This window comes from Telmatherina bonti (genome assembly GCF_933228915.1).
Source record: "Telmatherina bonti genome assembly, chromosome: 5".
Lineage (NCBI taxonomy): Eukaryota > Metazoa > Chordata > Actinopteri > Atheriniformes > Telmatherinidae > Telmatherina > Telmatherina bonti.
Genome location: NC_136623.1, coordinates 22,395,082 through 22,420,206, shown reverse-complemented (window position 1 = coordinate 22,420,206; position 25,125 = coordinate 22,395,082). Strand labels below are relative to the sequence as shown.

General features: G+C 40.1%; 1 protein-coding gene across 1 annotated transcript; it reads right to left on the bottom strand.

Moving 5' to 3' along the window:
• Positions 1 to 1,243: 1,243 nt before the first annotated feature.
• On the bottom strand, positions 1,244 to 23,897 carry setd2 (SET domain containing 2, histone lysine methyltransferase; the record flags this gene model as incomplete). Its single annotated transcript, XM_079241284.1, has 21 exons — positions 1,244 to 2,916; positions 3,488 to 3,589; positions 3,694 to 3,768; positions 4,879 to 4,990; positions 5,083 to 5,219; positions 5,654 to 5,779; positions 6,012 to 6,798; positions 6,900 to 7,263; positions 7,332 to 7,380; positions 7,530 to 8,600; positions 8,734 to 8,862; positions 8,966 to 9,100; positions 9,784 to 9,916; positions 10,065 to 10,162; positions 10,275 to 10,352; positions 10,469 to 10,592; positions 10,826 to 10,954; positions 11,137 to 11,268; positions 11,391 to 15,379; positions 15,524 to 15,545; positions 23,863 to 23,897. 21 exons carry the CDS (start codon positions 23,895 to 23,897, stop codon positions 2,755 to 2,757), a joined length of 7,989 nt encoding a protein of 2,662 aa, XP_079097410.1. The 3' UTR covers positions 1,244 to 2,754.
• Between the last annotated feature and the right edge of the window lie 1,228 nt (positions 23,898 to 25,125).

The following is a 25,125-nucleotide window of genomic DNA, read 5'->3' as shown; positions in this document are numbered from 1 at the left end:
ATCCTCACACACTGCAAAGACATAGAGGAAATTTTGGAAAAATTCAGGACAGCAAAACGACTGACTGTGTGTTTTTGTCAGTTCGAACCAGGATCTAACAGATGGACGGGCCTAAGCTTTATTTGGAGCTCTTCTCAATATTTACATTTTAAAATAAATCAGTGAAGAAAATATAGTATAAGAATGATCAGTAATTAATGATCAGAGAACATACAGTAGATGCAGTTTTAACAAGAAAAATGATGCATTTTTAGTCAAGGTCTTGATACTATAGGTTATTTTAGGTATCCTTGTCAGCTTTGCTTTATAAAATTGAATAGATTTAAATAACTTTGTCGTTGTTGCAACCTCAAAGTTGCTTTTGGAGCAAATGACAGGTAATCCGTTACCCACAGTCCTGCAGAACTACTATAATGTCTATCATTTAAGTACTTTATGGATTTAAGCGAGGAAGTTTGGACATACTTAGAATATACTCCCCCTTTATCAAGGGATTTAGTCCATAGGAAGATTTCCTGTGCAAAACCCTGAGGTAAATAATTTCAGAGCTATTTAATAATTTGAGGGTGAAATTGAAATAACAGTTTGATCCAAACTCTTGAGGAAAGTTTCCTCTTCCTCGCCGAGAGAACAGTCTGGCTCCTTCTCTCCCTTCTTCTCTGAGCTCAGATCTGTTAATGATCTCTTTTGCCTTCAGTTCTAAGTGGGAGCAGGCATCTCACATGGCCTGGAGCAGTGTTACATGCCGTCACACACTCCAGAAGGGACTGCTTAACTGCGGTCTGGAGCACACGAGCATGGGGCTGGAGGAATGTGCAGACTCTGGGAAGGGGGCTGGGACCGAGCAGAAGGGAAAACACATCACTGCCTCTATCCACTCATCACTGGTCTCCTCCTTATTTAAAGTGCGTTGAAAGTCTCTAATGAAGGCAGTTGATCACTTTGTTTCCCCCTGCAAGGGCTGAACATCTGGCTGAGGACAGCCAGAACGCACCACAGATGCCATGTGCACCACTTACGAGGCAGGAACCAATCCATAACAGGGCTGGGTGTGCACTTCGCCATTAACCATGTAGCAGAAGTTGCATTTGTCTAAATAAGTACAGAAACTCACGCTGAGACCAGAGTCAGCTGCAAACAGGAAAATAGATCAGATTTTACAAAAAAGTTTATTATCTTTTAAAATGTTTGTACACTCGGTATGACAATGTGCTTACACAATACTTACAGTAAAGTAGGGTGGAACTTACTTTGTACATAGAAAAATAAAATAAAAAAACAAAAAAAACACCACCGATAGTAACAAGAAAAAAAAACATGAATATCTCCCCCTTTCACTGAAATAAGATAAGAGTTTGTGTTTGACAGACTGACGTGGGAACTGCATCAGGAGAACTGAGCTGGTGAGGATGGGTGGTGACCCTTCTCTCCTGCATACAGCTTTGGTAATTTTACACATTATTTACACTTTCAACCATGAAATGATAGTCATTTTACAAAGTGTCTGCTTATTTAAACATTCCCAAAACTATTATTCAATATATTCACATATAAAGCAATATACATGTGTTGAAACTTTATTTAATGCAATTTAACGGGCTGTGAGAAAACAATGACCTAATGCTAAAGAGACAACCTTTACTGTCAACTGTAAAAAATCATAGAAATTAATGATGGATAGTTTGTGCAGCAAGACTGACCATCCCAAGTATCTCTAATATCTAAGTAGTAGTAGTAACTGTGGTAAAAAGACTCGGCGCACACGTTTCTTTTTTTTTTTTTTTTTTCCAAGCAACTGTTAAAACTGCAATGCTACAACCTTCATTTTCAGTTATCATCCCCATGGAAAAAAAAGATGTTACAGAAGAGCTGGATAAGAAATGGAGAGGGGAAAAAAACAGACACATAGCTTAACAGCACATCACACAATGGATTGAAACCCTGCTCTTGTTAATAAATTGATAAAAGACAAGAAATAATTTACCATTAAACCCCTATTCCAGCCTGCTCGTCATTTGGTGATCCCTCTTTGTGTTGTAAGATTAAGTTCTTCCCAGTGAGGGCATATTACCATAAGCAGAAGACATGAAAAATGTAGGAATTTCCATAAAGAAACCACACACACCTCAGCCGGCAACATGCATTCATAAAACATGAGACTCCATAGTCTTGTGATGAAGAAAGCTGGGTTTGAGAAGTGGAAGCTTGGACCTCCACAGCCCAGTTAAAAGCAGCACCAGATACGGTCAGTGGAAGAAGGCTGACATGCACAGGAAAAAGGTGGCTGTCGAGGAGGTGGTGGGGCTGGCCTGTTCTGTCATTGATCCATTTTTAAACAGTGGAAAGAAACATTGAGCTCATTCTCTTTTTTTTTTTAAATAAATCCTCATTCAGGGCTACACAAGTTTAAAAAGCGGAATAGAGGTGAGCATCTCAGGAACATTTAAGAGCCCAAATGATAGAAAAAAAATGTTCTAAAAATGAAACAGTCTGTGAAAACATCAGTCTCTATAGCACCCCTCTGTCATCCTTCGCAAGCACTGCACCTGGAGTCTTGGGTTGTTCAGCAACACTCGGGCTGCTGGGCCTCCCATGCAATCCACGAGGCCTGGAGAGCTTCTTTAGGCAGCAGTGCAATTGGTAGACATAAATACAAAAAAAGAAACTACTTCACTGTTCAGGCCAGATCAAACACAAAGGAGTGAATGGAAAGGCAAATCTGTGTTTCTCCTGTTTTAGTGTGGAGGCAATAGGTCAGTACACCTCAGTGTCCTCCTTGGGTCTGTAGACAGAACCAAATCTCTGCATGTACTTTTTGATGTACTCCTTGGTCTTGTGCTTCACATTCTCGTTGCACTCGAGGTCCTCTGGGTTTTTGCATGCTTTCAACTCCTTATTCATAACACCGTGAGTTAGCTGTAACACAGAGCAGGGATGACAAGCAAGTTAGGAATGTTTCTGGTCAGCAGATGACAGTAAATTACACAATTATAAAGTATATCTACGTTGCGGTAAAGTGGTTGGATCGTTAATCTCTCACAGCGACTTTGCCCTTTATAATTTGAGACGATAAAATGCCTTCTCTAAATGAGTGAAGCCAAACTTGTCTTTCCATCTATTGCGCCCATATCGTCAGTCCTGGTATGTTGGGGTGGCAAACCACTTCAAACATGCACGACTGTAGGGACGCAACAGGACAAATAAAGGAAGAATGCTTCTCATTGAGAAAAAACTGGCTGAGATTTTTTTCCCCCCAAATGAACAAGCAAAGCTTGATATGGAGAGAAACGTTCAAATACAGAATGTCTTCTTCAAGAGGCAAAAGCAAACAAAAAGCATCTAACTTAGGACAGAAATAGAGGCAAATCAACCATTTAGTTCTGGTTTAAGGGGGGAAAAAATCCCATCATCTGCTGTGGCTTAATACAGAACTTAAAAGTCTCACTAGTTTGTGAAAATACTTTGTGTATGTTTATGTTCACCTTACCTTTCTCGCCAGGTGTTTGAAGTCTTCAGTGTTGCTAATGCGTCCCGATTTGCAGTCTGGCTTCCGATAAGGATTTAGACATTGCACTATGAACTGGGACATCTGGTTCACACGAAGAAAAAATATTTAGAGGCCAAAATAAAACTTCACTTCAACTAAAAGCTGCAGGTATTTGGAAAACATAATTATCAGGAGCAAAGGCTCACCTCTTTCCGAAACGTCTCCTTACTCTTTTTAGCCAGTTCGCTGGAAGTATCTGCTTCGGCCGTCTTTGTAGAGAACTGAAACAAAACGTTCAAAGAGGAAAACAAGCTAACTAAGATGGGATAGAGTATATATGAAGCCATTTGTTTTCCAACTTGCCACACATTTCCTATACACTTTGCCAAGGTACTACATCATGCAGCTGTTGTTTTCTGTGGTGCATCAGTTCAGTCGACATGTCAAGCAGCTACTTGAAAGAAAGCAGGGATATCCTGTCAGGATGCTGCCCTTGTGGCTCCAGCATTCCACAACAAAGGCAAGCAGGCAACAGCTGATTGCCTTGCCCAGACCCTCAGTAAACTGGCTTAAAATGCAAACAAAAAGGATTGAACCACAAACTGAGCTACAGTGAGAAATAAATGTTTTTGCTAAACTAAAGAGCACATTTCATATGTCCAGGTCCAGGATGTGCGAAGCTGCACAGTTTAAAGGTAGGCTAGGAGATGCTGGGAAAACAGTTGAGCAAGCTACATTACAGAAATGTACAATTCAAAAGTCTGAACCTGAAATAAATAGTCTTTTATGTCAATTTAAACTTGTTTTTTTAAACTATTTTACATCTTTTTAAATTAAACAGAAAACGCATGCAGTAAAATAAATCTGTTTAGCAATAAAGAAACAACAAATGCTGCAAACAAATGAGTGGTAGACCTGCCAGATGATTTCCACTACCTCTAGAGTCGGGATCAAAATGAGGCAGAGGATGAGGAGATGAGGTTAGCAGTGCCCACCCCTCCCTTCCCTTCACAGCCTTGAGGCTGTGGGAAATACTGCTAAGTAGAGGTGGGGTGCGTGGGCTTATTTCACAATTCTGTCTCCATACAGAATCCAATGAAGCCATTTTGTGAGTTTTCATCAGTGAGTTTGCAACATACATCTGGACATGGTGTAGTGCAGAGGGCTTTTTTTTTTGGCAAAAAACAGCCGAAAGTAATCATTGCTGCCGCATCTTCAATTACCTCAGGGAACAAACACTATAATCATGCTCAGCATCTAAGTCCGATGGAAAAGTGGAGCCGATTCCTCATTGTGGGAATGCAGGTTTCCTTTTCACTCCGGCTGCTTTTAATAAAAACAAATCCACATCTACTTAAGAAAACATGGAACAATCACTGCTTTAAAATTACCTTGGAAGGATTTTCATCATAGGTAGGTGTTCCCAGGTCCATCTCAGATTCATGGTCTACACTAGTGTTGTCACTACTTCCTTCCCAGGTGGGTGGATCCCACTGCGTTTGCCTGAATAAAAATAAAAATGATTTCACAACTGGAATATGTTCAAACATGGCAAAGACATACAACCCACATTCTGTGACAATACCAATACCAACCTTGTGACAATATGGTAGTAGTAGATTTTTCCTTCAGGGTCCCGGGCCACTTTCCAGTTTGGAGGTAGGACGATAGTTTTGGGTTTAGGGGGAGAGGGCGGAGGCAGGTCTATCACATTGTTGGGTACAATCATTTCCTGTTAAAGAGGAAAGCATGCAGAATCTGTATCAGCAGACACACACTTACAGCCCCCTTTTTATTCATTATGTTGTTCTAAATCTGAAAACTAAAAAAAATTTATGTGGCCAACAGGATGCATTTCTTAGGTTTGTCATTTGTTAAAAAGACTCTCTAAATTGACGTTTCTCACACCAAAAGGACATACTGGCTGGATGGAAGTCATTCAGCACTCCTTAGTTGCATCTGAAAATCCATGTTGTCTCTGTGGACAGCAGGTCTTGGGCTGACAGCTATTACTGTTGTGAAATTATGAGGTATAGCACCCCCTTGTGGCCACACTAAGACAACCAGATACCCCAAACTAGTGAACCCCCAAAATGTCGACTCAAACTTGATAAATATAGCTTGCAACCTTGACTCTTTGTACTATAAATTGATTGAGTTGATTACCTGCTGGACAGTTTGGGATGTGACGATGGTTGTAACTGTGCCTCCCTGCTGCACTACCACTCCCTGTTGATGACCAGGATACACAGGCTGGCTGTGCAGGTAGCTGGCGGCGGGCTCAGTGTATGCCTTCAAACAGAGTGCAATTTAATCAATTACTCCTGTTAACCTTTGGAGGTTTTTTTTGCATTACCTCAGTGTGTGCGTTTCAAAAGCAGGTAAATGTGCTGCCATACCAGCTACATAGAGCTACAGCTGTTGAGTTTACACATATTGCTTTAATCTCCACACAACACTAATGTAGCCTATTTGTTTCTAAAATACTCTGGTTAAAGATACACATACATTTATAGTAACCTACCTGTATGACAGGAGTGCTGGCCTGAGGGTAGGCAGTGGGGATGCTGTAGATGGTCTGACAAGGCTGACCTTGGTAATAGATGGCTGTCTGTGCCTGAGCCTGTCCTGGAGCTGTGGCATACTGTTGTGCAGGCTGTGTCTGCACCGTCACTGCCTGCTGGGTTGCTGGATCCCATAGAGTGGTGTAGCTCTGCTGGCCCTGTACCTGAGGGGCTGATTGGGCTGGTACAGAGAGGACAGCTACTCCTGCATCCTGGGTTGCTACAGTTGGCTGGGCGTACTGCTGAGGGTTGCCAGTGGTGAGGTTAGTGGTGGTGATGTGCTGAGAAAGATTAGATGCTTGAGTGGTCTGAGATGTGGAGGGTGGAGAGGGCAGGCCCAAGTCTGAGATAAGGTGCTGCGGAGGGGTTTGTTCATAGCTGATGGCGGGATCAACGGCAGGGGTAGGAAGAAGGACTTTGCCAGCATTGGGGTTGGAAGGATCCACAAAGGTCTGGATGGGATATCCAGGAGGATAGGTGATGAAGCTGGGGCTAGAGGCGTAGGCCATAGTAGGGTCATATGCGATAGTCTGGAGCTGTTGCTCCTGCTGCTGTTGTTGAAGCTGCTGCTGTTGTTGAAGCTGCTGCTGTTGTTGAAGCTGCTGCTGTTGTTGAAGCTGCTGCTGCTTCTGAGCCTCCCGCTGAGCAACTTCCTGTTCGAACAACTTTCTACGCTCCTCTGTTGACAGCTTGTTGCGCTCCTTTCCACCAACTCCTCTTGGAGTCTTGCTGTTTGACGGGTCAAACCTTAAAAAAAAAACCCCAAAAAAACAGGAAGACAGCTAAGCACTAAATTTTGTTATAAAGCACACTCAACAACTGACTTCACAAACACCAAAAGTGCCCACCGTTCCTCAGCACGTCGGCTGCTCCTCTCATAGGATGAGGGTGGTGAAGGGGAGCGTCTTCTTCGACGCTCCGAGCTGCGAGAGGTTTTGTCTGAGACTCGATCCCGATCTCGATCTCGATCCCGATCTCGATCCCGATCCCGATCTCGATCTCGATCTCGATCTCGATCTCGATCCCGATCTCGATCTCGATCTCTATCACGATCCCGGTCTCGGTCTCTTTCCCTGTCCCAGTCTCGATCCCTGTCTCGGTCGTAATCGCGGTCATAGTCTCGGTCCCTCTGCTTCTCTCGCTCCCTTTCACGTTCACGACTACCAGAAGTGGTGCGTGATGTCAAAGCTGTGTCACGATCTCGGCTGCGATCTGACAAAAAGCATTAAATTATAAAACTGAAAAATCCCCTAATGAAAGAAGCTTTGGAGTGACCTTACCTCTTGTTTCTTTTTCCACCTGACTCTTCTTTGGTATCCTGTACACCTCCTACAAGGACAACGTCAGCTTTAACTTCACAATGAAGCTAATGTTAATTGTTTCTCCACAAAAAGGCTCATACAATCATACAACATACAATCTAACAAACACTATATCAGACAAAGTTTGCCTTCAAAAGTGGCTCTGTTTAAACACACCTTCAGATCCTTCCAGCTTTCCAGAAGTCTGGCAGCCATGCCACTTATGTCCAAAACATTCAGTTGGGGCTCTTGACTCCTCTCACTCTCCACATCCGAGACACCTTCCTCTTCATCCTGGGAAGGAGTCCCTATCACTGACGGCTCGACAGGCACAGTTGTGACCTCAGAGGAGGCAGCGGCTTCTGTGCTCACAGGGTTATCAATGGCAGATTCACCAGATTGGGGCTCACTGCTTATAGGAGGTTTCTCAGCCTCTTGTGCCTCTTCTTGTATCTCCATATTTTTTTCTGCAGGCTGCTCAATAGAAAGATCAGCAACATCTGTTTGGCTGGATTGGCTTTCTGGCTCATGAACTTTGTCAGTGGGCTGGTCTCCCTCCAATTCAGCCTTTTCTGGTACTGTCTGGCTGGTCTGGTGCTCTGCACTCTCCTGTTCATCAAGAGGAACTTTTGACTCTATGTGAAGGTCAGATAGTTTATCTGCTTGACCCTCATCTGTGCTCTCTTTCACATTTGAGTCGTTCTTTTCAACATCACACTCAGTTTTGTCTTCCACAGCTTCAGACTGCTGTTGAGCACATGAAATCGTCTCCTCCTCTTCCCGTTTCTCTTCGACGACTTCTTTCAAAGACTCGTTTCCAGATTCTTTAACAGGATTAGCAACATCACCCAAAGGTTCGGGCTTTAGCTGCATTCTATCAGAAGCATCTGCATGTAAATTTTCATCTTCTTCCTCATCGTCGTCCTCCTCTTCCTCCTTCCCATCAGAAGCTTTGCTAGCATCAGAGAGTGCGCTATCCAGGCTGTTTTCACTGATGATTTTAAGACGCCTGTACACGGCAGGTTTGACAGTGTCACCATCCAGTTCTGGTCCCAGTTTGTTGGAGGAGCCATCAGGAGTGTTTAGTGGGGTTTGGGCACGGGAGGTGTTCTCGCTGGAGTAGCCATCCATCTCAACCTGCTGGGGGAGGGTTTTTGTTTGGGCCCATCGTTGAATAAAGGTCAGAACTCTGCTTTCCTCCAGCATGTTCTTTGTTGAGATGGGAAGGACAGCCAATGTCTTCATAATCTGGAAGCAGAGTATCCGTTATCAAAAAGTAAGTAGCTGTATATGTGCTATTAACATAGGCGTCATGATTTGATTAGTGTGAATTCTAAAGGAATAAAACTGTGGGTTTTTTTTTTAAATTGATAAATCTCACCTCTAACTGCAATTTGACGTTGTTGGCACTGTTGCCTTTAGCTTCAGAAAGCTCCACCATAAAGATCCATAACAAGGATAATCCATGATGGTCAAGAAACTGCCTCAGGCATGATGGATTCTGAGTATCCTGAGTAATGACAAACAAACAGACAAAAAAACAATTACATTGCGGTAGCAATGAATTGCACATACCAACAACAAAACCAAGGCATCAACTGCTCAGGTCATACTTGTATGAGCTTGAGACAGATGAGTTTCTGCTCCATGGTTTCCACTCGGACCATGAGTCTGCAGAGAGATACCACTTGTTTCTCATCATACAGGCCTTCTCCATTTTCCAGTAATGCTTCCAGCTCCTCATCCACCTGTGAAAGAACAACTTAAGGTCATTTATAATGTAAAGATACTAGAGGTGGGAAATAAAGTCGAAAAAAATTTTATAGCGGGATTTTTTGCATCACAATTTTAAAATTGATTTTGTTTGTTAAAAATGTAAAAAAAAAAAAAAAAAGGATTTTGTTGTTTCTAATAAATAAAAATAGTCCATGATAAAATTTTTTACTGTTTTTATTAATCTTTTCACTTGTTTTCTTGGACATTATAGCAGCATAAGGATCATCTGGCTGCTGTGTTGTTTCTTCCTAATTGAAATTAAGAAAAACGAGTTCCAAAAAAAGTTTTGTACTTTTTGGGGTTTTTTTTTTTATGTGACAAAAATCAGCAATATCAGAGAATTTTGAGAATCGCAATTTAAATGGAATCAGCACCCAAAAAATCGTAATCATATTGTCACAGCCCTAAAAGCTAGCCCTATTTTCTTAATACAAGAGACATTTTAACACGTGTAAAAAAATACGTCAAAATAATAGTATCAGAACAGATTATACATATAAACATCTAAATATATTTAGATAATGTGACCATCCCTAAAAGCTTTGATAACATCTTTTTTGCTGTGCGTAACTGCAGAGCTAGTGACTCTTTTTCAAACAAGCGTCCTCAAGAAGAATATCTATAGAAAGACACTAATGTCACAAATCAAACTGACCGTGGTGAGAGCGCTCTTTCGACTGCGGTCTTTCTTCATCTTCCCTCCTGCTGCTCGGACACTAACTCTGTTCTCTCCACCAAGGAAACCTCTGCAGCTCGGTGCCCCACAAAAACATTTCTGTGCTTCTTTCCTGCAATATCAAATAAAACAAAGTTAATAGGTATGAAGAAAATAATTTTTCACAACTATCAAACAGACAATGGTCATTTATGTAAATGACATCTTATCTATATACACATAATAACAGATAATATAAAGTGACTGCAGAGAAACAGTACCCATATCTCTGAAACTGGTAGTCAAAAGTCAGTTCAGTTCCTGCTGCGACAGCCTTGGTGGTGAAAAACCCAACTCGAAGCTGTCCATTAACAGTCCACTGAAACCGGATTGAAGAAAGAAAAAAAAAAAGAAAAGAAATATAAAATAGTATCAAGAAAAATCCGCCTTTTATAACAACTGTACTGGAGAGTTTTCCTTCACTTCTGTACCTTTTGGGTTTCACAGTTGGGTTCACAGCTGTGGTTCATGAACCGAGAGCAATTCCCCTTCAGCGTTGCATCAATGATCTGCAGAGAGGCAACATGATGCAAAGTATTTCATACGGTCATTTTTCAGGAATTACTCAGGAAAAGCTGGTTTGAAGCACTTCTCATTCATTTCTATATGTTGTGTTTTTACTTACCTCATTATTCCTTAGAGACATAAAATAGTAGTGAATGTTTTTATTGCGAGCGTATTCTTTAACCCTCGTTTTGAACTCTTTATGGTCCAACACTTCACCGCAATATTCCAAGACAAATGTGTTCCTAAAGTTGTAACAAAAAAGAAAAAACATTATACTTATTTTATCTCATTGTCTTCAAAAATCTCTCTGAGATAACATCTTCTTACTGAAAATAAAATATCTGTACAACATAGCCGACAGTAATTACTTTCAGTATGGAAAGCAACTCCAGCAGAACTACATTTATTAAGCAGTAATTGTTATTTGGTTCATTCACAAACAAACAAAAATATGTGTTCTACTGAAAATGCTTACGAAGCCAAATCCTTAGCTGCTCGTAGTCCCCAGCCTTTGTCTTCTGTAAGGATGACGTCAAAGTCTGCGTGTTGTTTCATTTGAAAGCGACGGTTAGAGCAGTACGCTCCATTCAAGCACCGTGACGAGCTTTGAAAAAGTTCAAGACACAAGTGCTATTAGAACACGCAAATATCAACAATTTATAACAAATGCCAACAGCACTTTATTTAGCAAGATGTGAGAAATGACACTGGGCAGCTCATAAGTAGCAGTTGTTCAAAGCTTTCCCCACTGATAGAGTGAATGACATGCAAAAAAAATGGACTTACCATTCAATCATTAGTAGTCGATTCAAACAGTCTTCCCCGCAGGCTAACACTCCTTTTGCACGGTCCTCTCTGGGCAGCACTGGACATTCACACTGCATCCTCTTGATATCTCGATGAGATTTGCTTTTCTTTCTGCAAAATAACATTTCAACAACAACTTTCAGAACTAAACCCTCAAACGTACCTAAATGTTTATAATTAAGAGCATAAGCATGTCTGAGTAAATCTGTACATCTGGGCGGACTGCTGCTTACCTCTCAGTCAAGTACAGATTTTCCTCAATCAAGTCAAAGTAGGGAGGCATCTTTTTAGACTTGGCCTGCTCTTTCCACCTGGAGGCATCTTGAAAGTCCCGTAGAGTGAGTGAAGGCCGTTGCACCTCAGCTTTAACAAGAGCTTCCTTAGAGACATAAGCATCTCCTTGGCGGTCCTTTTTGCTTGAAGGTCCAGCTTCAGCCTCATTATCAGAGTCAGACTCCATTTCTGGGCGCCTTTTCTTGGGAGGGCCTCTTCCTCTGTGGGGCCTAAAACTTTCCTCTCTAGGGGGGTCAGGCACCACGGAGCCCCTGCTGTTACTGCTTATTTCATGAGCTTGCACAAAGCTTGACGAACCCGGAGTGTTCAGCACATTGCATTCATCAGCTGTTTTACTAAGAGTAGAGGATTTATCTCCACTATAGTCATCATGGTCATTAGTAAGGGAGTCAGGGTGGATTTGACTGGGAGGTTCCTGATAATGTTCATGCTCATGGAGGTAGGGCTTTTTGCTAGTCTGTGTTTTTGGGAACTGGTTTATGCAGAAGGCCAGATTTTGTCCGTAGTCTTGGCCCTTCAAAGTGGCTCCAGTTAGTTTAGTGTTTGTTAACTGTGGCCCGTGGCTGCTATCAGGTTGCTGGCATGTACTAGTAGGCTGTTCTATCTGAGAAAAATCCCAGCCGAGGCCAAATCCATTCTTTTTGCTGATATTATCGGCACTGGTGAAATCATGATGTTGGTAATGAGAGTAAATTTGTTCACTTATCTCATGGTGTTTGAGGCCTTGCTCACACTGTCTGGAGTCATTGACTATGTGGGTAGACTCTGTTGCATTTTCTTGGGTGCTGAAATGACCAGCCACAAAGGTTTGGGCACTGATGGTGCTAGAACCCTCTGACTGACTGGTGCTATCGATCATATTGCTCTGGGACTGACACATCGCGCGGAGTGAATCGTTTACGTCGGGCTTTGTTGTGGGCTGTACAAGCTGTGAGCTGACTTGATTGGGGGCTACCTGGATATTCACTTCAGCTATTGCATGTGCGTTGGACAGTTCAGAAATATTAACAGGCCTGCATGGAGAACTGCCCCTGTCGTCTGGAGCTTTTGTCACAGAAGAATTTTTTGGCACCACAACAACAGAATGCAACTGTTTTATAGCCTTGTCGCAATCAGAGTCATATTCAGAGTTGTCACTGTCACTGGCTTCACTTTGTCCTCCCAATTCACCCTGACTGAGTTGTGCTTTTTTACTCAGTCTGCTTTCCATGGATTTATAGGTGCCATCATCAACACTCTGGCTTTGTGGCCCTGGAGTTGACTTGATTTGAGGCATTTTATCGATGCACATAGGCTCATCTGTGTTTGGTTTTTGCAAAGCAGTAAGTTTTAAGTCACAATGGTCAATGCTGGTGCTGTCTTGTGATGCTTCACTTTGGTCTTTGAACTTGCAAGTTATGGATAAGCAGTCTGTGAAGACATCCTGCTTGGTAGTTTCAGCCTGCTGAGCTGTTTTGGAATGTGTCATGGTTTCTAGCCAAATATGGTCTTTACTGTCAAGTTCCTGTTGGCTGCTGTCTTTAGCAAACTCAATTTTTTTGACAGATATAACTTTTTTCACAGTAGGCTTACTGTCTGCACAAACTGCTTTGTGCGAGTTATCACTCTCTGAGGTGTCCTGCCCGACAATATCCCACCGGGACTTTCTAGTAGTGCAGACACTCTTTTTTTGTCCTTGTACAGGCTGACTTTCAGACTCGAGACACGTTGAATCAGATTTGAGGGGCAAACTTGAGTCAAGTTTCTTTTCAACGCTGAAAACTTCATCAGGTTCAACAATCTCTGATGTAGTGTTTGGCTGAATGTTGTGTGTGACTGCAGCCTCTTCTGTATCAAGAGAGGGCTTGGGTGAGGGTGAACAGTCAATAACTGTTTCTTCCTGTCTGCAACTTATGTTATCGTCACTTTCAAATGAAATTGTAGCACCTGCATTTAAGTTCATGTGTGGTTGATTATTAGAGGATAAGCTATCCTTCACATTGTAGATGTTTTCCAGAGTGACACCAATATCCTCCAAGCTTTGCATTGCAGTTATAGCTGATGCATTTCTGTCATTTTCCATTTCAAATCCAGATTTTTCTTCTTGCTCTGTCTTGGATAAAGGTTCTTCCACAGTGTTAAAAGTAGATGAGCCTCCCTCCTCAACGTCCTGATTACTGCCTTCTTGTGAATCAGATTTTTCTTTTTCACTCCGAGGACAAGATTCTGCTGTGGTTGCACATGATGGTGCTGTGCCAGGACTGGAAAATATGTCATCTGATTGTCTATCATGTTCAGGGGATTTCACAGAAGATCTAGAAGGTGTTATCGGTTTTGACTCTGTCTTGTCGGTTTTCTTCAGACAGTCTTTATAGTTCTCCACAGGGACACTGCTAATCTCCGAGGGCTGTGATTTAACTTTATGATCTGGTTCAGAGTCACTGGAGCTCGGTTTTTGGTGTTTGTCAGGTGTTTGCGACTGGGGATGACTACTGGAAGAAGAGGATTTACTGTTGGTCTCTGACTTGTGATGACTGCTAGATGTACGGTGACTAGAGTCCGCATCAGGGGAGCATTTGTGCTGAAAATCAGAGTCTGATGATCGCTTTGAAGTCCTCTCAGACTTTGACGATTGCGTTCTCTTCTCAAACTCTGACGAGTGAGCAGAGTCTACAGATTTACTGGCTTTCTCAGACTTTGAGTATGAAGAGGATTTTGACTCTCGATACGAGCTGGAGTAGTTGGATGACCTGCTGGAGTCACTGGTCCTTGTCCTCGCTTTCCTATGATCTTCCTCAGAGTCAGAACTGTCCCGAGTTCTGTCTGCGCGAGAACGAGAACGTCTTCTCTCCCTGCGGGGAGAACTCCTGTGTGATCGGCGATCAGATTCATGATAGTATGATCTTTCAGAGCGAGATCCTCTGTCACCTCGGGATCTCTCTGATCTGGAGTGTGATGAACTTGTTCGGGACCCTCTTGATCTAGATCGTGATCTAGACCTGGACCTCCTGCGATCTTTGTCTGATCGAGACGAGCGTGAGGATGCGTTTCTAGAATCGCGGTCTGATTTGGAGTAACTGGATGACCTTTCATGGTTTTCTGAACGCTTAGAGGAACTTCTTTCCCTCTCCCCTCCATGGGACCCAGAGGAAGATTTTTTTACCTCTCTGCTTCTGCTCTCATAGTTTGTTTTACTTCTTGATTCAACTGATTTGTTGCTGGAAGACTTGTGGACTAAATCTCCATCAGATTCTGAGCACGGGGGAGCACTATCTGATTGCGACCTGGTTTTCCTTTTGAATTCGTTGTCCCGATCAGTACTACTGGAACTATCACCATCTTTTCCCGAGGAAGAATCTGGCTTTTTGAGGCTGGAATCTTCTCTCGTCTCTGAGGCTTCAGTGAGATCATTTTCAGAGGAACATGTGGCATTCAGAAGCTGAGGCTCTGGAAATTCAGCTTCACTGTTATTTGCCAAGTTTGTTAAAACATCAAGTTCAGAAGAGGGCAGGTCTTCCAATGCAACAGACGGCTTCTTTTCATGCACAGATCCACTTAAAATTTGCTTCTTGAAATGCATCTTTAATCGAGTGGAGGAGGAGACAGATGATACAGAACTCTGAGAGAGTGTCTCGGCTCTGGATGTTGGCACCAAGGGTGTCTGCTTTTGCTCAGTTTTGCCTTCTGCATTCTTTCCTCCTTTCTCCAAGGTCGACTGTGACAAGGCAGCATGAGGTTCTGGGACAGATGTGTCAGGACTGGAAGGGATGAAGAATGGACTTTGCAGAGGTTTCTTCGTCTGTGAGAAGCTGAAAGACACTTTCTGACGACCCTGATCTTCTAGGTCTACTCTCATCTTGGTCCCTTTTGGCAAGAGATGGTTGGAAAGAATGACTCTCGGTGACAAGCTTTTTATCAGAGCGGATTTTGATAGGCCCTCGACCGTTACCTGCAATAAAAAAAAAAAAAGAACACAAAACACGCCATTACAGTATTTTTTTAAAAAAAATCTCACTTTCAATGCAAATATTACCAAAAGGCAAAATTAAGAGAAAATTCAATTTACACTAATTAACTTATCAAGTTAACTTACCGAAGCACCACTCCCTTCCTCTCTTTGGTGACATGAGACCATAAAAAGAGAAAAGATAGAAATCAGTTTGTGGATCCCATGCAGCACCACATACATAAAACTTATCAAAGTAACCTTGCAGGATGTGGAAATGACTTTAAAGTGCAACATCAAACGACCTTGTTGTAACAAGGTAACTTCTGATTTATCTGATTTATCTGAGTTTAAAATAACAAGACTGACATGTGAAACACATTTGACAAAGATTTAGATGACAAACATCTAAATTCCTTGAGTTGATTCCAACTCAGACCAGAGAAATTACAGCATGTGTTTAGAGATTGTATGTTAGGTGGGTGCATACACAATGATAGTAATCAATTACATAGACAGCAATAGTGGTAGGAAGTATGTCATTGTCCAGTTGAAGAACTTTGTGCTCAATAGAAACAGAAGATTTATTCCAAATGATAAATATTAATGGTTTTAGTTTAGAGGAAATGTGAAGTGCCTGAAAGATTATTTGTGCAAATATGGAAACAAGATGCAAACATATAAGATGGTCAAAATTTAAATTCAAAACCTCAACCTGCTCATGTAAACTATACAATAAAACTGTGTTTAATGAGATCACTTCAACAGCAACAGCCTGCAACTCTGTGGATTTTTAACCCCTTTTATTTAAGTCTTGAGTAAATGGATAACACATTCATTCAGTCTAAGAACAGCCAGACATGAGCACATTAGTAACTGAATGATGAAACAAAACAGAAATGTCAGCGTTTCATGTTGCTTCTATGTTTTAAAGGACCCAGTCTCTTAAAGTTATTTCTATTAACATTTAATTTCAAACTTGGCTGTCACCTTATTGCCTTTGACAATCTCATTGGCATCAGAAGGTAATATAGTTTTGTTTTTCATTGCACCATATGCTAAGAACATTGTGCGGCTAAAAAACAATCTAACATGATAAACAAGCTAGAGTAGCAACGGATGCAAAAACCATCAGAAAAGGGGACAAAGGTGAAAGCTGTGATGATGCTTCGCTGTTTTGCTCTTCAGACTTTGTTTTACAGCTCAGTTTTAATATATAAGTCTATGACTATGTTAACTTTCTGCAGTAAAGATTTACTATGATTTTTTTCTGCACACCAAATAGAAAACTTAAAAGAAAAATGTATTGGCATTAAATTGAAGGTTGGACAAATTGGGGACATTTTCATTGTTGTTTTGTAATAATTGCTGTCCACTGAGATTATATAAAGTACAGAAAAATTTGAGGCTGACAGGATTTTAGGACTGTACACCAATCTTTTTTAAATCAAACAACCATTGGGCAACTAAAGCACTACTTTTTGGGTTTAAACTGATACGGCTCAACGTTGTTAAACTATGTAGGATTAAATGACCAACAGTTAGCTGTTGCTGGTCATTTAACTGCACTTGGACTGGACAAGTGGACAAACATGTTGGCATAAGTTTGATTTTTTTTAAATAAATAAAATAAAATGTAAAAAATAAAATAAAAAAAAAACTGTAAACATGCCATCTACATCGTGGTTAATCAATGTGGTCTCACAAAGACCACAGCCATGGAGGTTTTAAATGCTGTGCTCCAACACAGCTTACTCAAATTACAACTCCACTGGCTGTTGGATCCACTGAGTTTGAGTCAGGTCTGTTGGAGCAGGGAGACAGTGAAAACCTGTGGCAGTGTGGCCCTTATAGGACTAAATTGAATAGCCCTGATATGTATTTAGCTTAAACTAATAACCGGTATTCTCAAAGAGCAGAGGCAGAAAAAAAAAATCACAAAAGCCCATATGTAAAAAAAAAATAGGAATAGCAAAAATTTGTGTTCTATTACCAAGTGTGTTTGCTTAGGGAAGGTGAGTGTTGGGCAAAAATTGGGCCATTTATTCCCTCAAGATTTTATTTTCTCTCCATCTTTTAAAATTAGACACTTCTGCAGAGACCTTGTTATATATTAAGACCTATAACAAGACACTTTCATTCACACTTTACCTATACTATGCTTACTATACTATATTTTTTTCTTTTAACTTGTTCTTACTCCAACGGCAATATCAAACAGTTAAATACCAAAAGTAAATAAATCTGAATATACCATAAAAATGATATAAAAGGCAACATCAAGCACTATTCATCTTTATGCATAAGAAGTGATACAACACTGCATTAATCTTTGGCTAATAAAGCCATTTTTCCCACTACAAAGTTTAAATAGACTTGACTTTTCATTAGTTTGACTTCCACTGCAGACATTATCCTTTCTAGTGGTAGGAATTAAAACCTTATAAAAATTATGGTAACACAACAATGCAAAAAAAAAAATGTGTACAGCTGTAATTTTAGACATAAAAAAACCTTGATTATCAATTCAGAGTGGGATATCCATGTTTTATTGTTTGCATTAAACACATGCTCAAAGAATAACTGCATGTGTTTGCAAATGCAACTTTGAAGCAAACAGGGATGTGCTCTTACATAAACAGGATTTCAGTGTTATGCATCCTTGGTGAGGGTTTCCTTTGTGCAATCAGTGAGCAATGTTTGCAATGTTTTCACATCACTGATTAACATCAGCTCATTACACACCTTGGCTGAGGTGTAACTAAAGAAAGTAACTGATACAGGTACTCCTGACAATGAAAAACAAAACAAGCCAAGTGGAGTTGAGTTGAGCCATAATGGAAAAAGAGCCACAAATAGTAACATGGCATCAGAATTTTTCAAAAGGTTTTATCTGCAAAAAGTGACTGGTTTCATTAAACATACAATTTGACAAGCATACTATTATTTGTGCTGTCTAATACCTGATCTCTGACTTGAGCAGTGTGTCCATTGAGAAACTCGTCTAGGATTAGTAGGCCTGAAGAGGCTGCTGGCCAAGAATAATCCCAATCAGAGAAATGACCCATCCATAGTGACGCCACACCTGACAAAAAGAAAAATAGATTTGCAATGAACTGAGTTTTTTAACGCATAACAGCTCAAAGCTTCTCTGTCAGGAAAGTTACACTTTTAATATATATATTGTCTGAGGAGAAGTGGGATCAATTAATTTATTTTTTAACCATAAAATAAATATGTCAACTAAAAGTTAGCAATGTAATGAGTGAGTACCAGGAGGAGATGAGGCAGTGAAAACTTCATGGCCAGGCACATGCACCGAGTGTCAAATTTCTGTCAAATTTCTGTCTATGTATTATGTGTTAGAAGTGTATTACCTGATTATGTTTGCTGTGTAAAACACATGGTTGATAACAACATGTTAAAATGTATTGAAGTCATGTGATCGGGAAGAGCGGGGGGCGGTCGGGAGTGCGTTGGGCCTGTCTTTGTCATTGTCTTGTCTTGTCTGTGTTGATTATTGTGTAAATTTTGTAATTTTGTTTTGTGTTATGCTGCGTGGTGTGTGAAGGGGGTGGACTAAAATAAGCATTGCTTCTCCCATCCCCCTTTTCAAACCAAAATTGTAAAAAAAAATTTTTTTTTGTAAAATTGTTTTTGTAAAATTGTTTTTGCAAATTGTGAATTTGGTTTGAAACAAATGAATAAACAAACAAAACAAACAAGCTCCATATTATGGAAAATCCATTGTACTTTGCCTCAACAAAAAATAAGCAAAAAAATAGTCATTCTTTTAGATTCTTTTTTACTACTAATTAATACATTGCTTACCATTATGTTTGAAATTTTAAACTTAAATATTTAACAAAGCGAATGTTGTATCTTTCCCATAATAGTATTCAGCAGTACACAATTAGAGAATAGATAAACTACAATATTCAAAATTCACTTGTTGAATTTTCATTTTCTTTAAAAGGTAAGTGCATCAATTGCTCAAAAAAATAAAAAGAAAGAAAAAAAAACTTGAGCTGCAGCGTGCCGCCCGTACACAGAATCTGAGTTTGTTCAGATTTTATTGAGGTAGAAACCATAGTATGCTCTTTATCAACACTTATGGCCTTCCCTTGCTAAAAATGCTTTAATGATCTAAAGTTCTCAAAAGTGAAGTGTGGTAATATGGTCAGGATATTGTCATCTCTGATGCCTATGATAGTACAGTAATTGGATGCATGTGATAAAACACTGTGGAGTATAAGAGACCGTGGTCTTTGAGAATGATCTATGTACTACTGCTTGAAGAAAACATCTTCAGCTGTTAACCTGCTTGTAAGTGGGGCACGGGGTGCTAAATGTGAGAATAGAAAGATCCACAACGTCACAGATCCAGCCTCTGTAGTATTCCTTATCAGGAGAACACGTTTCCAGCAGTGACCATCCACTGTTAAGTGCAAACATGAAAAGCAATCACAGAGAAAGTATGAAACAAATTCTTTGTACATTGTTCATAAATTCTGTGTTGCTAAAGTGTGGAAAAAATATCAAGAGAAAATGACAAATGATTTGTGAGCTGGTATGACAGAGGTCCTAGTAGTTTGCCATAATCCATCCAGCTGGTGCAAGTGGTTTTGTGCCCATTAATAAAACGAGACAAATGTTCATCTATCTGCTGCATTAAAAAGGATTCATTTAATTTTCCCTTAAAGCCTTCAAAAACCCCACTTCAGTTTAGGTATCATTTGGGTTGATCTAGATGCTTGATCTAGGGGTTGGCCAATTCACCACATAAACAATACATTGTGATGTAACACATGCAGATTACGTTGCAATTAGTAAGCCTTCAAAACTATCTTTTTTCATAATTAAATGACAGAAACACAGCTGTAAAGTGTGGCAGGAGAATTTAATCTGTGCGTGTCTAGGTGGCAAACAGTAAACAGCAGCTAGCAGCTACGCTTGCACCCACTGTCACAGAGAGTGAGACTTCCTGATCTGGTTTGAAGGCTAGTGTTTGGAAACATTTAGGCAATTAAATAGAGACTTCATCTAGTAATATTCTTGCCTTAAATAGTTTGTCTATTTTTATATAACTTTTGCAACTTTAACTGACACTCACTGGACACTTTCTTAAAAAGGGAAACCTTTTTAAAGGCTTACGAACTCAGACAGCTAATCAGCCAATAACATGGCACCAACTCAATTCCTTTAGGGATGAAAACATTGTCAAAACAACTTGAAGATCTAAGTGAGCATCACAATGGGAAAGAGAGGGGATTTAAGGTCGCATCTACACAAAAAGTTTTCGAAAAACACTTTTTCTTTTAAACAGACTGGCGCTTTTCCAGAAATTACAGTGTATTATCAATGCCAGGCCTGTAAACAGCATTGCAACAGAAACACACTAAAAACTAAGAAGTATATATGAAGCAAACATAGATGCAAACCACCAAGAATAAGAAAGCAGGAGAAGAAGAGGGATGTATGTGCTAGTGTTTATGCACAAACATGGTTCTGGTACTGGCAGTGTCTCTGTCCTTGAGTCTCCAAACCTTAGTGCTTTTTGGGGAATCATCCTGCATTCACATCAGTTTAATGGGAAAAAAACACTACGTCCTGTTTCACTTCTGTCCAAATGTTTTTTTCTTTTATGTTATTCCTTCTTCACTTTCTAAAATTTATTGATTTGTTTTTGGTTGGGCATTTTAACTTTATTGTAACACAGCACCTGCGACCCTTAATTGGACTAAGTGGTACGGATAATGAATGAATGAATGTAACACAGAATGCAATATAACAGTTGTGTGAATACTGATAGCCAGTGATATGAAAGGGTTTCAGAGGACTTGTGTTATCTGGCCGTTGGAAAAAATGATCATCTGTACCAAGCAGCAACTTTCATTGTACCAAATATTGCAGTTCACCCCTCACCCGCTACGGGCTACAAAACAAAGCTAATTCCCATAGAGTCCCATGTGAAAAAAAGGCCAATTTCACAGCACAAATAAACATGTTTACAGCCTTGTTCAAAAAACCATTCTAGCTTTTTTTTTTTTTTTTTTACATATATTTGACATAATTGAGGGCTTGTCCTTTTAATTGACACATAACCGATATTCTGTTGCAAGAAGGCAAAGTGTAACACGACCACAGTTTTTAGCCGTTGAACAGCATGACTTAGCCTTAGCCTGCTGACCTTGGTTAGCTGTTCAGCTCCTGTTAGATACAGGCAGGTCAGATTTTGATATATGTCAATCATCCACTCAGACACTAACAATGCTACCTTTTCCATTTTTGTATTTTCCACAGCAACAGCATGTGTGACACTGCCAAGATGGCGATGGGGAGAACCACCTTCTGAGCTTTACTTCAATTCTTCACAAACCTACAGGTGATGTCCCGGAGGCTTGGTCCATTTTATACAATCTATGACAGGGGACTTCAACTCCGGTCCTCATGAGCTACCATCCTTCAGGATTTAGTATTTCCCTGCTGAGACACACCTGACCCAAATCAATGGCTCATAACAGGCAGGCGCAGAAGATGAAAAGTTGTTGGAGAACCTATTCATTTGAATCAAATGTGTTGTAACAGGGAAATACCAAAGCCTGCAGGATAGTAGTTCATGAGGACTGGAGTTTGAGACCGCTGGTTTATGATCTATACACACAGGATGGAAAAGGGTGGTGTTTGCAGGGCAATTTACTTTGGGGACCATTTCAGAAGACCAGTAGTTTTGGACTTTATTGAAGCACAAATTTACATAATGCCTAACTGGTTTCTTGAAAATGACAATGAGTTCACCGTACTCGAATGTCCTCATCAGTCACCAGATCTCCATCCAATAGTGCAACTTTGGAATGAAGGAGAACAGAAGATTCACATCATGCATGGTGAGCCAATAAATCTGCAGCAACTGCATGATGCTAATTAATATGAACCAAAGTTGATGAGGAATGTTTCAAATGCCTTGACAAGTCTATGCCATGAAGAACTATTCTATTTCAAGACATATGTAAGTCTAATCTTTGGCTCGCAAGGTCAACCTAATAAAATGGCCTGTGAGCGTGCATTTTGGTCAAGTTTATCAGAGGCAAAATTTGAATTAGGCAATTTATACTTTAGGTCCCATCTTTCGTCGTTATACAAAAATAAATATCACCCGAGAGAAATATCACCTGATTAAAATCCATTAAATCGAATAGATGTCACCTAATATATGAATTCAACTATGAGTTTGGGTTTTAAAATGTGCATTGAAATTAAATACATTCATAATGCTCACTTGTCTAATAACTGGGCAGGCAGTGCACATAAATTGTGTACAGGATACCCAACAGTATAGCTTAATGACACTGTGTAGTAAAAGGCTTCTGCTGACATCTCTTCCTAAGATTTCTGTTATCTACTGTTGCAATATAGTAATCTTTGAGTCTATCGGTTTTTAGACGAGAACTTCCCTTTTTTCCCAGTTTGGTAAGCTTGTAGTTTCTTTTCTTCTGCTATTGCTTGAGTTGAGAACAACCATAAAAAGACAGTTTCGTAAACAGGCAGTTTACAAATGGATGCAGGACGAGTAAAGAGTATGTTTCACTGATTGACACATCAACGACAAGAAATTATCTGCATAAAACAAAACTTTTTCTGTAAAATGCTTTCTAGTGTGAATTAACGCCGCAACAGTGACTTTTAAAATGCACAAATGAAAATGTAATGGCAGCATGGCCTGTGCGCGGGGGGAGTGGATGCAGCCAAAACATGGCCTTTAAAAGCATGCCACACAGTTAAAACAAGCGTATAATGGGCTTTTTAAAAGTTACATTGTGTCGGATTTCCCAAACAAACCTTGATAAGAGAACAGAAAGATTGTTAGCTGGTAGCTAGCAAAGTATCGTATGAACAATTTGTCTGTGACTTAATTAAATACATCAGAATCAGCTGAGCTAACTTAAGCAAGCTAGCAAAGAGTCGCGGAGGCCATACCATCAGATAGCGTTAGCTCGCGCTGTGGCCCACATCATGCAGCAATATTCATATAATAACTGGCAAGCATTTTTTAATTTCATGCATTATATGTATTGTGTTAAATACGGTCTTATTCAGCTACGTGATGTATGTAAACAACTATATTTGAAGAGAAGACTGTTCGACGAACTCCTTGAACAACGGAGCTAGCGCTAGCAATGTTAGCCATTTCTTGCACTGTGATTAGCAGCCTGTTTGCTAACTGTAGTTTTTTCTACTTTTGATGCATGGTCACAATATGGTTCACTAAACTGGAGCAGCCAGTTGATTTTATATTTTCATATTTAAAAAATAAAAAAATATCGAGACTTTGATAAACACTTGAATTTTGGGGTTACAATTTACCCGTTTTCCGAGTCCATACACCCGGCTTGGCATGCTAGCTACTGATGTTTTGTTGTTTAGTTACTGTCAGATCAGAACAAACGAAACCTTAGATAAACATTATGGGCTCACAGCATACTCACTTTACGAAGTGTTTGAGGTCACAAGGTTCCCCCATCCTCGAAATAATCGCGTATCGGCCCTTTGTAAAACATCAAGCAGCAACGTATGCCGACGTCAAATCCATACGGAGCTGTCGGAAATGATCGTCGGCTCGGTGTCTCCAGTGTTGCTGCTGCGCCCCAGCTTCAGCATGGGTGAATGTTGGTGCAACCGCGCTAGCATGTGCTCACATAGTTTATCAAGAGTTTATGGTAAGGAGAATGAACATAATAAGCAAGTACATGAATCATTATTAGGTCAACCAGTCAGTTGTAGGCCTGTGTACATGATAGCTTTAAAGTATATGAAATGCAATTTTATAACAGTCTGATCTCCAGTGTGCCCCAGTTTTTTTCACTGTTGTGTTTAAGATCACATGATGGGGGCACAGCTGGCGCGAACCAGAGAGAGCAATACCTACCGCCGGGTACACATAAACAAGCTAATTTAAATTCTATCCATTTTCCCACTTTTGAAAATAAATAAATAAATAAAATAAAATAACTAAGTGGTTAAATGATGGCCCCGTAGCATGTATTTGTGAAAGTCTTTTTATTCGCCTCACAAGGAACTATTGCTATGTATTTTGCAGAGTTGCATCTGCTATTTATTCAGGTGTTTCAGCCTAACTGTAATTATTTTAAATTTCATGATGACATATTAACTATTAGATTTTGTTTTACATGTCTTGTTAATTTGATGTTTCTTAAATCATTTTGTTTTATTAAAGTTTACTTGCGTTTGCCTTTGACTACAAATGTCTAGGCCATTCTTTGTTATGTTTTCATTTTGGCTCTCTAACCCAGGTTTAATGTGCCTTCTAGAGTGGTGGAGATGGACTGAAATCTGCTTTGCCGACCAGCAGCATACATGGTTTATCTGGCCTTGATCTGCAGCATTCCCTTTTATACTATAATTATGCTTGGTCATGAAATACTCAGTATTCAGTCATCTGGCGTAGCTTCTTTGGTGCAGACTCAAAGCTCAGTTCATCTGTTGTTCTATCAGCTGTTGCATACAGACATGAGAGAAAAAAAAAGTTTACTCACCTGATTCTCCTTTTGTCCTTGAACAAATTATTTTAAAAGTGGTAGTAGTTGTTTCTCTGAATGAAAAAGCACTACTCTATTTTCCACCCAGATTATGAAAAGCACATGAGGTATGCTCTAGATATAATCTTGCTTTACTGATATAAAAAATGTGAGATAATCTTTGGAAAGATGTGATCTGCTGGAGTTCCTTAG